Source organism: Argiope bruennichi, chromosome 9 (assembly GCF_947563725.1).
Source record: "Argiope bruennichi chromosome 9, qqArgBrue1.1, whole genome shotgun sequence".
Lineage (NCBI taxonomy): Eukaryota > Metazoa > Arthropoda > Arachnida > Araneae > Araneidae > Argiope > Argiope bruennichi.
In genome coordinates, this window is record NC_079159.1 from 121008185 (window position 1) to 121024024 (window position 15840).

The window sequence follows — 15840 nt, forward strand, 5'->3', positions numbered from 1 at the left end:
ATGCTTTAAAAAGTCACAGAAATATGTTGTTTTAAAGGAAATATTACATATATTTATTTCATTTTATACAGACAATGCTGAAAATTACACTTTTTAAAATTTTGTTTGTAGTTGGAATCAACTTAATCTTTTAAATTATTCTTTTGTCAATGTGATGGCAATATCTTGATAAAAACTCATTTTTCCTATGAATGCATAACATGCACATGCATGTTAGATTTTATTTCACACACATGTATGCACACAAATTTATTTTGATTATAAGCAAAGATGAACAATTTATAAAAATATGTTTTTATTGATAGAAGATTTAGTTGATAATTATATTAATATGGAGTAATAAAGCATTAAGGTATAATTTAAGAAACATAAAGTATTTTATTTGTTCGACGCAAATATAAGATGAAAACAGTTTGAACAACCAGTTTCTTTACAGGTTTTACACGAAAGTAATAAATTTATAAATATGTATTACAAATTACAAAGTAACATATTTAAAACTGGAAGATCACATTTCTCTTCCCATTTGTGAGGAAAAGCATTCACAATTACAGTCAATAAAAATATCTCACAATGCAAATTAAAACACAAGACTGAAAACAATCCTAATAAATACACATACAGAATCACATACTTAATAATTAAATAGAAATCAGAAAAATTATTATGCATGTAAAAAATTATGTCAAAAGTTAAGAACTAAAAATATATCAAATCATCTTTTTCAATTCTATATCTCCTTCACCAATATCTACATGAGCAATCTGATGATCTTGCATTGAATGCATTGCTGTAGCATACTTTATACAGCTAAAAAGGCAACATTGAAAAAGGAATCACTAGTTAACACTGTTAGTGACTAGGACTTAAAAAACTTTTTATCTTGTTTATAATATTAAAACATTCCATAAAACAAGTGTTTCAGTCAGAGTAGAAGAAAGGAAGTTAGAAACAGAGTAAGCAATGAATTTTGAAGAAAACTAAAGTTCTTCCTCCATTTTATGCATGAAAATTTATGTAAATATTACAGACAGATGTTATTCATTATATGTAAGTAGAAAATTTGTGTATAACATTCTTTCCCGACAATCATTACAGATAGAACAATTTCTTTCATGAATAGACCAGAAAACAGATAAAATATTAAAACAAGAAAATAATATCAAACATTATTAGTGAAATAAATTTTCTAACAAACAAATTTAAATAATAAGTAGAAGAAACTGATGTGAATGTTTCAATGTTTTTAAAAAACATACAGTAATATCTCCACTTTTATTCTTTTTCAGAGACCAAAGAAATAATGAGACAAATGAAGATAAAGAATGAATTACAGAATTGCACTTACATAGGTAAAAATGATCACGAGCAGGAGATAAACATTTCACACATGTACATTATCAATATATATATATATATATATGTACGTTATTTCATGTTTATTCCTAATACTGAACTCAAACATTCAATGTATATTAAATATTGATTTTATTCTGTCTTTGTAATTCTGCTCATATACAGGATGATCAGCAATTAAAATAATAACAAGATAATTTAGCTATCTTTCATAATATGAGTATGAAATTACTCAAGATGCAATATTTTTGCAACATAAAAAAATTAAAATTTTTGGAGCTACTATTATTTATACAATGTTTATTTCAAAAATAAAACACAAATACTGCTTTACTTGGTGTGGCAAAAACAGCAAGAAGCATACCATTCCATAATAACAAGAATTTTAATATAGAAAATCTGATGGGACCAATATATGTATATATATAAATGCTAGGAAAATGTTAAAGATGGGGATGTAAAGGCAGAGTAATACTGTAAATCCCATATGATTTATGTGTGAATGAGGTGAATATATCATAGATTAAATATAGCAACCAAATGTCATAATAATGTTTCCACTAAGCTCAATAATTACAAAACTCAGCTGCCAAAATTATTACATAATTGCTATTGGAGCATATCCATAATATCAAGAATTTATAAAAAAATATAACCAAAGAATTTTGTAAAATTTTATTGAGAAATAAAAATATATCATAATTTAAATCTCTCCTCCCTCTTCAATTAAAAAGAAAAATACTATAAAACAATTTTTCATGTTCAAAGTTCACATTCATTTGATTCATTAAAAAGAAAATTGAATCTTTGCACTTAGTATTTATATTAAATCCATAACATATGTTAACATATAACAATCAGCATTTAAGTAGAAAGCAAATTTATTAAATTGTTAGCCAACTATTTATATAATTTTATTTATCACAGTAACATTCAAAAATCTATGAACTACATTTTGAAAAAGAATATTTTCCCCCTCTCACTGAAATTAATGACTTTTATCATCTTATTCAAGCAACATCATGATGAATAGATAATTTTAGTTCACATTAAAAACTCATTGCTTACATCAAATGAAATATAAAACTTTCTTTCCTACTCTGAATTTATTAAATATTGGAAGAATTGGGTTCTTTTTTTTCAACATGAGCATGACTCACTTGGTTCATCTTGGGCACATACTTTGAACGAGTCTTTCATTTCCTGCTCAATGTCCTTGACACGAGATGTGCTAATCAATTGTTTTGCAATATCAGTGAACATTTCCTCGACACCAGCACCTGTTTTACAGGATGTTTTGTAAATACCACTAACCAAATTGTGACACTGTTCACAAAAATTCTCTATGTCAGCGTCTGTGATGGGGCTATCTGAATTCTGATTAAGCAAGTCTGTCTTGTTGCCGCAAAGGAAGATTTTGGCACTTTCAGCATAAGTTACAATGTCCAGCAGATGCTGGGACAGGATATTGAAGGAATCTGGGCTATCAAAGCTAAACACCAAAATAGCTGCTTCAGCAAATTTATAATAACTGCTTGTGATGGAGGCCACACGTTCCATACCACCTGTGTCCCATAATTGGAGCTGAAAAAGAGGAAACACAAAAAGTATTAATATTAACACATTTACCAAAAACGAATTTTATAATTTAATTACAAGATATGCCTTATGAAGAACCAAAATCTCTTATTATTGCATTATATTAAAGATATACTATAAATATAAGTAGATAAAATCAGAATAAGCACACTTTTTCTAGAAGATAAGAAAAAAATTATTGTATTAAAATTCTTTCATATTAATTTGATAAATGAAGATAAGTAATATTTCTATATAAACCTATATTTTTTTATAAGTATAGCTTCCATTATAAATAAAAGCATTTTTAATAGCTATAAATGTAGCAAGCTGTATCTTACCTTCAGACCGTCAGTGTCTTACACAACTTTATATATATTATGACAATATATGTAAATGATAACTTTTATATACAAAATGGGAGGGGAAGTTGGTCACAATTTTTTTCCCCTATCTTTTCTAAGCACTCAAAAAATAATTTTCTACTTGTAAAGTATAATATCCAACAACTATAATATTTTATTAATATAATTTATAAAGTCTTATGGTCTTAATTTATATATCCTATGATGAATACATTAATCAAATTTATTATTTTTTACTACTTTGTTTTACTTTAAACATAATTATTTGTGATTAAAATGTACAAAATAAAGCACTACAAAAAATTTCTAATGGAAGGCAGATGTTACTATCTAATCATTACTTAGGATTTTTTAAGTTTTAAAAAACAATTTATCTCATTAGAATTAAAACAAAGAATAAGGCTGTGTTCTGATTCTAATGAGATAACTGTTCAAATCAAGTACTGTCAAAACTCTGACAATAGTTAATAACCAAAGTAAGATATCTCAAGATAGGAATAACAAAAGATAATGTTTAGCATAAAGGCCTTCCAAAAAATAACAAGTAAGAAAAGAATCAGCAAGATATGTAAATAATATTAGCGAAATATTATAGTAAGAGAGGTGATATATATTAATAAATAAATAAAATAAAATAAAATTTAGTTTGGTTTTTCTTTTAATTCTATTTTCCACATACCTAATACAATTTGGAAATCCAAATAGTTTAGATTTTAGACTAATTAGATTATTTTTTGAAAATGCCAGATTAGTTCTCAAGAAAACTTTTTACCAAAATTACACAAAATTGCAACACATTATAACTTTCCAAAACTGAATTTACAAAAATCATTATCTGAGTGGGAATTAAAATCACCTAATATAACAAACTTCATCAATAACGAATTTTAATATATGGGTCATTTTCAAAATTCGGTGCCATTTGGAAATTGAAAAGAAAAAAATAAAAATTTTTTTAATTAGTAAATTTCTTTTGACATTATTAAACAGACATTATTTCTGTATATTACTTGAATATTTTTGATACATTTTTTTCTTTTATATATTTTTAATTGATGTTTTTTTGGTCAGATATGAAGAAAATTGTCATGTCTGTTACCGGACATTTTTCTTGTAATTTTTGTATTTAAGTTCAGTGTACAATAATGTAAAGCTATATTTAATATAAGTATAGAGTCATTTTACCCATATAATAAAGACTTTCGAATAAAAAAATATTTCTTATGGTATTTTTATATTTTTGTTTGTTTATGTTTTGTTATTTTTATATTATGTCTGTTACTAATATAGAATTCTTACAAGGAGTTTTTTAATATAAAATACTATAAAAACAATTAATGCAAAATGTCTGTCATTCTTATATATACTAGGCAGAGTCAATTAATATGTAACTCTAATTGTAGCAATATTATGTCAATTTAAACTTTTTAAGGAAAATTTTGAAATGGTAACAGACATGACACAAAGTAACAGACGTGACATAAATTCAGGAGCCAAATTTTGATGTAAAGCTTGAAAGATAGAATTAAGCTAAAATGTGTTTCTCTTTTAGTACATAACTTTTTACTATAAAATAAAAAAATAATAAATAAAAAAAAATATGTATATATTATTTGAAATTCACAGATACAGAATTGGAACATGTGTACACATTTTATTTTTTAGTATTTTCTTGAGTTACAATGCTATTTATTCAACATCATATTTGGAGAGATCCACATCAAACATCAAATATTGTAATTGGCGAAAAGAGCATCTAGTTAGATTTGGAAGTTTCATCACAATATCCTCTGCTTCAATATTATATTCTTTATCATCCTCTCAAAAGAACTTTGCATGATTCCTGACTTTTTTTTAAATACTTAACTGTAAAATTGTTGTTCTGGATGTCGATTATTTCTGAAACGAAATATTTTATCGATCGTTTACCCTCCAATTTTACAAGTACGAAGCTTCCTTCTTGAATATCTTGTTGAAAATTGTTGGATAAAGGAGAAGAAAAAGATTTACAATAATTTTCTGCGTTATTTATTGTCATGGCCGTGCTTTCTTGTTCATTTTCTTTTAATGCAAATACATTAACTGTAAAACAGTCACAGACATTTTTCTGTCTGCAGAAACAGCTTAAATCCCTAAAAAACATTGAGTCGTTCCCAAAAGAAAAAATTTCATGTACGCTCATCGTTCCTTTTAAAACCGGAATATCAGATGGAATTATTTTTTTAAACATTTCTACATCTGTTTCACAGATATAATGAAGCTGAATGTTTGTTTTATTTATTAAAACATTAAACAAGAGTTTTTGCATTGGGTATATCTGTCCTCTGTGCAACTATTTTGTCAGCAGCTCTCTTAATGGCTCCCCCTATTCCATCAGCAGCACCCTTGCCGTGACCAGCCTCAAAAAAAGACCATGATCCATACTTATAACCATTATTTGCTATATGCTCATTCAAAAGGAAGAAACTTTTCTTCTGTCGATATTGCGCGGTAGGGCCATCAGAAAAAAAAGTGGATAATTTCAACTTCGGGGGAAATTCTCTTAAGCTCATTGAATATTGGCTGAAGGTGAGCCCAAATTGCTGCAGGACCATGGTCGTAACATTCGGAAATTGTGCAGAACGAAATTGGTTCATGCTGGTTTCTTAGATATAAAGCGCCAGTATGCAGAGTTGCCTGCTTTCTCGATCCTCCGAAATAAAATGCCTGCACTTCTGTAGCATGTTTGCACACGTAATTTTCAGAAATAAAGTTTAATAAAGCTAATGATTTGATAACATTGCAAACATTAATCAATTCAGTAAATACAATGTGATAATAAAAAACAAAGAAGATAAGAGAAAAAAATGAAAACTGTAACAAATATGCACTTTCAAAAAGTAAGAACTTACATTTATTCCCTCCCCCCCCACCCACCCTTAAAAAATTCTTCCTAAAATATCAACTAAAATTTAAACAAAACAAACCCAAAAATTGAACCATATTTCAAATCTTGAAACATGTCAAGTCTGTTACCAAGATTGTCATGTCTGTTACTATATAGAGTAACAGACATGACATTTCAAAGTACAAAAATTAAGGAAACTAAATAATTCCATAAAAACATGAAAATAAATTTTAATTAAAATTAAAAGCCTAAAAATCTAAATTAATCAGTTGAATAAATTTATAAATAAATATATTTTATACAAAATATTAAGGTAACAGACATGACATGCAATAAAAATACTTAACACAAAAAGGCTTCAGCTTCTTCAATCAAACATTCAAGATGGCTGCTTGCATTTCTTTCTTAGAACATGTTTCAATGGTATACAAGTGTTGTCATTTTAAAATTTCAATCTTGTTGCTTAAAATGTTGAAAATATTGTATGGTAACAGACATGACTTAATGTCTGGACAGCTGTATTTAATTGGTAAAAATCATCTATTCTTCTTAAAAGGTTATTAAAACCTTCTTTATAACCTAATTAAAAGTATATTTCACAATAAAAAAATATGTCAGAATAAAAATTTTAATATTTGGAAAGTAATGCAGCAAAAAACATTTTGAGTTTTATGATTTGGACAGCTGAATTTTTGTTTCCTCTCAACTTCTTTATTAGAAAAAAAAAAAAAAAAATCAGATGAATTATTTTAATTTTATTGTTTCTCCACTGAAAATTGCCTGCTAAAAAGCATGGTAAAAAGAAAAATCATTTAAACTTTATAACATCTTGTAAAAAAAATGTGTTTCACATGGACAACAAATGGCACCGAATTTTGAAAATGACCCATATGCCACAATATATTATTACCTATTACTTTCTACAATGTTTTGTGTATATTTTATTATAATATAAATATCTATTCCATTATTTTACCAATATTTTCAAATATAATTAAATAACATAAAATTGTTTTATTCTTTGATAATTGAAAATCTGCTGCTTGATTATTATATATAGCCATAACTATCATTTTTGGATAATTTTACTCCTCAGTAGAGTGATATACAATGAGTAAGAAAAGTTCTTCTTAAATACCAAAATTAATATCCATTCAAGGAAAAACAATTTTAATATTTTTAAAACTTTTCAAAGTTACAGCAAATTGATTAATTAAAATATTTCTACATTCTACTACTACTAAGGAATTAATATCTTTTCTTTCATTTCTCCTATGTTTGGTGAAATCAAATTTAACTGTCATCTGTACAAAAGATCTCCATTTCTAAAAATGGGAAGTTCAGAACACATTTAAACAGGTTATTAAAATAGTTGAAATAGCTCAAAAGAAGTGAGTAATATGCACACAATTTTAGTCAGGATATTAAAAAAAAAAAAAAAAAAAAAAAAGACCAAGAATGGATCACAAAAGAATGTTTTATTAGCATGTGCACAAAAACAGTAAAAACACAAAAATCTGTTGAAGATAAGACTTGCTTACATTTTGAACTGAAAACTAACAGAAAGATATTAACTTTTAATAACAAATGAAAACTAACAGAAAGATATTAACTTTTAATAACAAATGAAAACTATTCACAGAAAACATTAAACAAAGGATAAATATGTCATTGCATAGTAGTAGTTTTTAATTATATAATTTTTCCTTAATTTGTCTTTTTCCTTGAGGAAAGGGAAAATGCATGTGCAATATGAATTTTTATTTCATTTAATTTTTAAAATCCTTACAATATAACATATTTTTGAAATTTTGATAGAAATAAAATATGTTATATAAAATTAATCAACAAAATAAATACCATAAAAATGAACAGTATAGTCATCTTATATTTCTTCAAAAATAAAGTAGTCTAATTCTACTAATTTAAAAGATTAAGTGGAAAAGAAACAAATAAATGACAATTCTACTCACACGAATGTTTCTACCATGTATTCTGTAGACCTTGTCAAAATGGTCCAAACCTAAAGTAGAGTGGCGACTGGAATTGGAAACAAAAGTATTCATAGCAAATCGCCTGAAGAGGGAACTCTTCCCTACACCAAACTCTCCACACAAGATGACTTTCTGCTCGGGAATTTTTGTAGTAGCCATAGCACCAGGAAAAGCAGGTTACATGTCATACACCTGAAACACAATGTTCATAAATGCTCTGAAGAGTTCAACAGATATTGATAAACCATATAAAAATAAGAAGAAACTATAGACAAAATTTAATGTTAATAAAACCTGTAATTTATATCCCATTTTCTTTATATAACATTTTAATTGCTTATTTATTTATTTACTCACAAAAGTAATTTTTTAAAAGCTTTTTTCAAGATGTGATTTCACAATTTAAATGAATTAATAAACACAGTTTTATGAATTTTATTCTCAAAATTAATTTCTGATATATTTTTTAAAGCCTCTTCACAATAAGAAAGACTCAATTCAGAGATGTAGCATAACAAGAAATAACACCTTTTAGGGGTAGCAAAATTTCATAATAGATAATATCTTATAATCTGAATTAGAATAACCAAAAATTCCTGAAAAGTTTCAGCAGCTATGGAATTTGGCAGAAAAAGCTGCCTGTCTGACACTGGGTACTCTACTACATTGGACGAAATTGAATGTAATCTACATTATACATCAACTGAAACTAACAAACAGAATTTCAATTTTGAATGAGTTCGAAATAATGATGATGAGTATTTTAGAATTAACATTATTAAAAATTCTTTATCACACTTCTTGCAAATCATATGTCTTTTTGCAGCAAAGAATGCAGATGAAAAAAGCAATTTTACCGATCCAAAATTTTCTAAAAACAAGACAATTTAATAGCAGAAAGGACTAAAAAAATTATGGTTAGCTCAACATAATCTTTACTAATAAAAGATATCATTTACATCATTGATTCCAAGAATGGAATAAATTCCTGGTAAGAGATATTGATTTGTGTTGATTACAAATATTATTAAGCATTAATCTAAAACATAATTTTTTATACATTTATAATGTAAAAAAACCCAATTTAACAAAGATATATTGACCAAGTCATTAATTTCAAAATGATAAACCAAATATCAAGACACTAAATTAATTTTTTTCCATCAATTTCTCAAGTATGTATAAATAGAAATGAACAGTTAAACAGAATCTGTGAAGACAAATGACAACCACAATTTATTGATTAATGTCTAATGCATATATTAATATTGTATATAATCCGTCAATCATCAATACATGTTTTAAAAGGGAATGTACAAAGCAGAACTAATTATATACAAGGCTGTCAGATATTTAGAGGAATTAGATTTCAAACAAACCTACACATGTCAAGCTTCTTTAATCAAAGTGAAAAATACACACAAGGCAGTGTGATGAGGAAATTCAACACATTTGATTTTTCCTTATTAATTGAATATTGATGATAACACCAAATTTCTTGGCATGAAATAATCACTATGCACTATAGAAAATTTCAAAGTGTAATGAAACACAAGCAAACAATATGTAAAACTCGGGAGATGAAATATTAAGTACATAAAATAATAACTCCTCAAAGACCAAATTTAAAATAAGATTTTAAGATTCATGCAAAGAATACTAAATAGCTGAAGACATAATACATTGTGTCCACTAAAATACAGTGTATATATTTAGTAAATAGTTGTAAGAAATATCTAATTTAAAAATACTATTCTCCAGTTATCTAATCTAGTCAGTTTTTCTATTGAATATAATAATAACAAAAATAAAACTGACCTTTTTAGTATAATACTTCAATAAATATTTAAGGTTTTTTTTTTAAATTGACTATTCAAGCATTATATTATAAAATGTAATTAATGCAGTTGTAATAAAAAAAAAGAAAAAAAAAGTCTGAAATAAAATATAAATTAGATACTTTTTTTAAAAGAAAACCTATGATAGAAATCAGCCAAACATAATTTTTAACAGGTACTAGATATTTCAAAATTTGAACCAGAATTACTACATAAAAAAAATAATAAAACGAACACAGGAAAAAACAATTCGATCCATTAACCATCTGATTTGTAATAGCAAATAAACATCTATAAGTTTTAGAATCAATCTTATGTAGTTTTATGCTTTTATATACTTGACTTAATATAAAGCCATATCTTCGTCTTTATTCAAAATTGTAAAATATATGCATCCATAAAGTATCATAAAATATTTTGATTTGAATGTAATATCCATTTACCATTTTCTTAAATAAAGGAGAGGATTGAAAAATTTTTAATAGAAATGCCACAAATTGAATTAATAATTAAAAATATATTTAACCATTTTTTTATATATATATATTTAAAAAAGATTTACACAGACTATTTCACAGAATTTTCATTTCCAATCTGTCTGTACTACACAAATTAGAAAATAGAAGAAGTTGCAGATCTTTCAAAGACATATTAAAAAAAGGCAAGATTCTCTCTCTAAGATAGTTTGAGCATTTGCACATAAAACGTGTAAGCATGTGAGAATATATGAGTGCATTTCATGATTCTAAAAATGTTTATTGATAAAATAATTATACTTAATAAACTTCAAACTGTTTAAACTTTTAAAATAAAAATTTTTGTTAAGATTTTTGCTGCCATTAAAAATATGTAAGAAGGGAGGGAGTTGAAAAGAGGAAAATAATTTATTACTGATTTTAAAATTGAAGTAACCTCATAAAGAAACTAATTTTTTTTGCTTATTCAGATTTCATTAATGGTGAAGAATGGAAGATTCAACACTTCAAATTCTTTCCAAGCAAAAAAATTCACCTACTTTTTTGGAAATTATATTAATATAAAACAAAATATCAAAAATTATGTAGAAATAAAATAAATTGAATTTTTGGAAAATAACATTTGAGACAATATAAAATATTTCTCAAAACTCTTGATTCTAGATATAATGATTTAAATAATAATACTTTAAAAACTTTTATAAAACATTTGCAAATTGCCAGACTTTATGTTTTGTCAGTGTAATGCTTGAGCCAGAGAACACAATTAAAAAAATGCTATTAAAATTCCTGTTGACTAGAAATTACACTATTTGATTGCTACATTCATTAAGATTTGAAATTTTTCTTTTTATAGAAGTATTTACAATTAGTGTTTAATGATAGTTATCAAATACCTTTTGAGTTTGCAAAAACCATTTGAAAGGGAAATGGAAGTTTTTGTTTTGCTTACTTTAAAAGCAGAATACCTACAATATTTGTAAATAGTAAATATTAGCTAGCAAAAGAATATCTTATTAAAGTAAATATTATTTATCATATGCTACCTCTTGTGCTGTTCTGTTATTTTAAATTCTGAAATTTTTTAACAAATTTTAGCAATTTGCTTAGAAAATAATTATATTTTTTGTGCACTTACATGTATTTTTTTAAAAAAATATTTTAACAAGTTTTCAACTCTGGAAATTTATTCTTTTTAGATATTAATAAATAATATGAGTAATACTTTTTGGAATAAATTTGGTTTATATCCTATTAAATTCTAATAAAAATAATATGTTAAGTATTTACAATGAGTTATCTAAATTAATAAACTCTTAAAATAAAAAAAGATGATTTTTAAATTACTGAACGTTTAGCAGCAGAGTAACTAAATATATATATGCTTTTTTAATGCTAGCACCAGATTTTATCTAAAATCATTAAAAAAATTAACTAAATAATCAAAATGTATCATATTTAAAATCAAAATAGCAAATCATGAGTTATACTATAAAAATATTTCAGAAAGATTTAAGGTACACAGCATAATTTTAGATTTACCAATCCTTCAACAGATTATCTACATAAAATCTTTTTAACTTTAATTATTTTTTATAAGCATTATTTAAAATATATACAAAAAAAAGTTTAGAATATTACCATACGTTTTATAAAGGGAATAGGTTGACCTTTAGATTGATATTGATTCAGGAATTTTTCTTTTATATCAAAGCACTCATACCGTGATCAATTGTAACAAAGTAATTCCTCTGAAAAATAAAGTTTTTTTATTTAATTGAAAACACATGAAAGTTACAAAACCAAAATAAGATTAGTAGTTTAAAGTTAAAGGGAAAATAAAATAAAAGCTACAATATTTCTGCAACAAAGGATATGTTTCGACTCTTTAGAACTAAATTTCAGAATATTTCTCCCTCTCCCAAAACTAAAACTAAATTTCTTAATTTATAACACAGGTAACACTCGCTACAATTTAAAATGTCCCTTCCCCCTAGAGTTAATGCTAACATGTTCAAATATTAATTTTTTCATTTTAAAATATTAAATATATTTGAAATGCTAAATTTACTTAACACTTTCCTGTATATCATTTTAGGTGTTAGAAATATAAGATTTTCTAGATCAAAATTAGATATATAGCAGCTAATTTTGGAAGGTCATATGAAAAATAAGAAATTTAGAGATAAAGAGGACACTAAAAATGTTTCATGTTCTTTAGTTTATTTTGTATATATAAAATTTCCATGCATTCACTAATGGCAAATCTTCAAAATTTTAGTATTCTGTTTAAGGATGCTAATCAACAATTTAGGTTTTCATTCTTTTTTCATCTGTTATAGTTTAAGAATATTTTGAAAATTCCAGATTCAATTAATTTATTTTAGTAACTTTCTAAGTGCATATATAAAACGAGTCCCTTTTTAACAGAATAGTCAATATAATTGCTTTGCGATCAAATTTTACGGGAATTCATATTAATACTTGTGGCTATAGGTATTTGCTAACAAAACACTTGCAGAAACAAAAATGATGAAAAGAATGCAGAATTATATATTTTATGTCATAAAACAAAATTGATTTGAAACTAGCATTCAAAATAGAAGCCGAAAGGAATAGACAATTGCTTAAATTTGAAGATTATAATATGAACTTTTGATATAAATAATAGTTTCAAAGAAATTCACACATACAGGAAGATAGCCTTTTATGCCAGAATAGCCAATTTATTCATCCCAGACCTCTTTTGTTTTGATTCTGGTAATGCAATTATTTAATCTAAATGGGAAGTCTAACTGGAAAATGAATTATCTATATATAAATCTTTTTCCGAAAATGTAGTTAAAAATTTATATTAATATTATTAAATATATAAAGAAATGTTGTTTTACATACATTAAAGATTTTAGTACAGTTATCATTAGAAATTAGTTATCAATTTTCATATGAAAAACTTAAATGTTTAATTTAATGTTTCTTGAGATATAAAAGCTATATTTAACTTGAAGAGAACAGGAACTACGAAGGACATTTCAGATAAAAAGATATATTTAGATAAAAACCCAAAATTTAAGTGTCACAAGTGGAAAATTAAAATTTAAGCAATATTACTATTTTACGAAAACATATTACAAAGTGCTAAGAAGGCCATTACAATATCTCATTTATAAAAAAATATCAGTACAAAAGAATTTCGGATAAATATTTTAATCACTGAACGAAAAATGTAAAAATTAATAAATGAAGGAAAATTCATGCCATATTTATCAAAAAGAAGATACTGAATTATATATTTGTAAAGCATACAATGTATTTGCATAAAATTAAAAAAATCATTCTTACTATAAAAATATTAAAGAAGAAAGTTTTTAAAATGCATAAATAAATAAAACTGGAATATTTACTTTTGTATTCCTTTGTCACTAATATAATTTTACCTGCAATAACATGTCCCAAATCGTGTAATAATTTGCATAAAATTAAAAAAATCATTCTTACTATAAAAATATTAAAGAAGAAATTTTTTAAAATGCATAAATAAATAAAACTGGAATATTTACTTTTGTATTCCTTTGTCACTAATATAATTTTACCTGCAATAACATGTCCCAAATCGTTTAATATGTAAAGACTACAAAGTAAGACAGTTCATAGAGACTCAAAAATCAATCTGTACTGAATGATTTTCACTAAGACAATAATTCTCAGAACTTATTTGAAGAAAGATGCTAAATTTATGAAAACTGCTCAGAATTCAATAATTACAATAAAAATATTGAACAAAATAATGTGATTTTCCTGCTTTTAACGGTAGAAAATTCAAGATAACAAAACAGAAATTTCGATAAGTTTAAGGAAAAGTAACTAGGAAATAAAATCATTAATCAAAACCAAAACAAGGAATATTTTTAATTCAATAAACAAACGATTTTACTTACCGTACCAAGTTCCAACTAGCAACAGCTGTTTCGTAACGTAAGATCAAATTACTTTTTTTACCAAATAGTATCATATCAGAGGCGAGAAACCATGTCTCTATTCAATTAAATTATCATTACAGCACATTTACCAAAATACCATGTATGGCATAAATATCGGGGAAAAAATTCGTCGTGCTTGATCGTCGGAGCATGACAAACAATTTACACTTCGATTACGATACAGATATTGAGAAAACATTTCATCATTAATAATAAAAAAAGACGTAAAATGAATATGCAATGCAAGAATATATTACATTTTTTAAAAAAATTATTCGTTTTATTCGTATATTTATTTTAAAAGGCAACGTCATTGTAATTTTTAAAAAATTAATAATCATCGTGAATTCAGGGTTGAAATGACGAAACAAAAGGAAAGAGATGAACACAGTTAAAAAAGCTATTTTATAGCATGGTTTATTATCGGTGCAAATAAAAAATGGTTTATTGAGAATTTTGAAAATGGAAATTATAAAGTTTAATTTTATATAAAGTATAATGTCAAAATGATTAAAACAAAAAAATGTATCGTAGTTTCTGTAGTTCATAACATTTCGCCTGATGCAGATAGGATTTATTTGAGTATAAAATTCAAATTTTCGTGCATTACAAATCTAGGGTGAACTGTATTAACGTTAATACAACAGCTTAAACTTTTTTTAAAAAATGCAGGTCAGTTTCAGTTGGCATCGTGCATATTCTTACAAAATTTGATAAGAAAGCAATGCTTTTATCGTGCTGCCATCTATTATTCTAAAGTTGTTACATGTTTGCAAATTCTCTTTTTTTTTCTCTCCCCCCCCCCCTTCTTTTCTTTTCTTTCTTTTTTTAAATGGAATAATACCTCCCCCCCCCTGTTTTTCATAAGGTAAAGTATGTGAAATGTGATAAATCAAATAAGAAAACTCTTTATTGTAATGCTGTTGAAAAAGACGTCAAAATATGATTTTTCTGTTTAGAGTTTTTGTCATGAAATTTCTCATTCAAAAGTTTTTGTCTATGTTGTTCATGCCTCATTAAATAGAAAGAAATTTAATATATTTCGCGAATATTTATTTTATTATTCGAGTAGTCCAATAGATTAGCTTTCAGACGTGCAATTTGAATTATGTATTTCTGGATCCAACATGGGCCAACTTTATCATTTTATTAATTCTTTATACTAATAATTATTTTCCTTAAAAATAACATAAAAGGAATCTTGGCTAAATAGCATGAAAGTGAAGCGAAACCAGACTGTAAATCCTCCCTTAGATAATTCTATTTTGCAAATAAATAAATAAATAAAAATTTTAAAAGAAATAAAAAAAGAATAAGAAAAATGGTTACGAGTATCTGATTCAACCAGGGGTGGTGATCTTCCCAA

At 25.4% G+C, this 15840-nt stretch overlaps 1 protein-coding gene across 3 annotated transcripts; it reads right to left on the bottom strand.

Annotated features, from left to right (window-relative positions):
* Positions 1–355: 355 nt before the first annotated feature.
* Positions 356–14640, bottom strand: LOC129984493 (ras-related protein Rab-30-like). Of its 3 annotated transcripts, none has more exons than XM_056094383.1 (4): positions 14433–14640; positions 12136–12245; positions 8160–8372; positions 356–2940 (listed from the first exon to the last, which is right to left on the bottom strand). In XM_056094383.1, exons 3-4 carry the CDS (start codon positions 8337–8339, stop codon positions 2497–2499), a joined length of 624 nt encoding a protein of 207 aa, XP_055950358.1. In that variant the 5' UTR covers positions 8340–8372; positions 12136–12245; positions 14433–14640; the 3' UTR covers positions 356–2496. The 3 variants fall into 3 exon arrangements, with proteins under 3 accessions (XP_055950358.1, XP_055950357.1, XP_055950359.1); XM_056094382.1 differs by having other exon boundaries at positions 12141–12245; positions 14433–14639; XM_056094384.1 differs by lacking the exon at positions 12136–12245.
* Positions 14641–15840: the final 1200 nt, after the last annotated feature.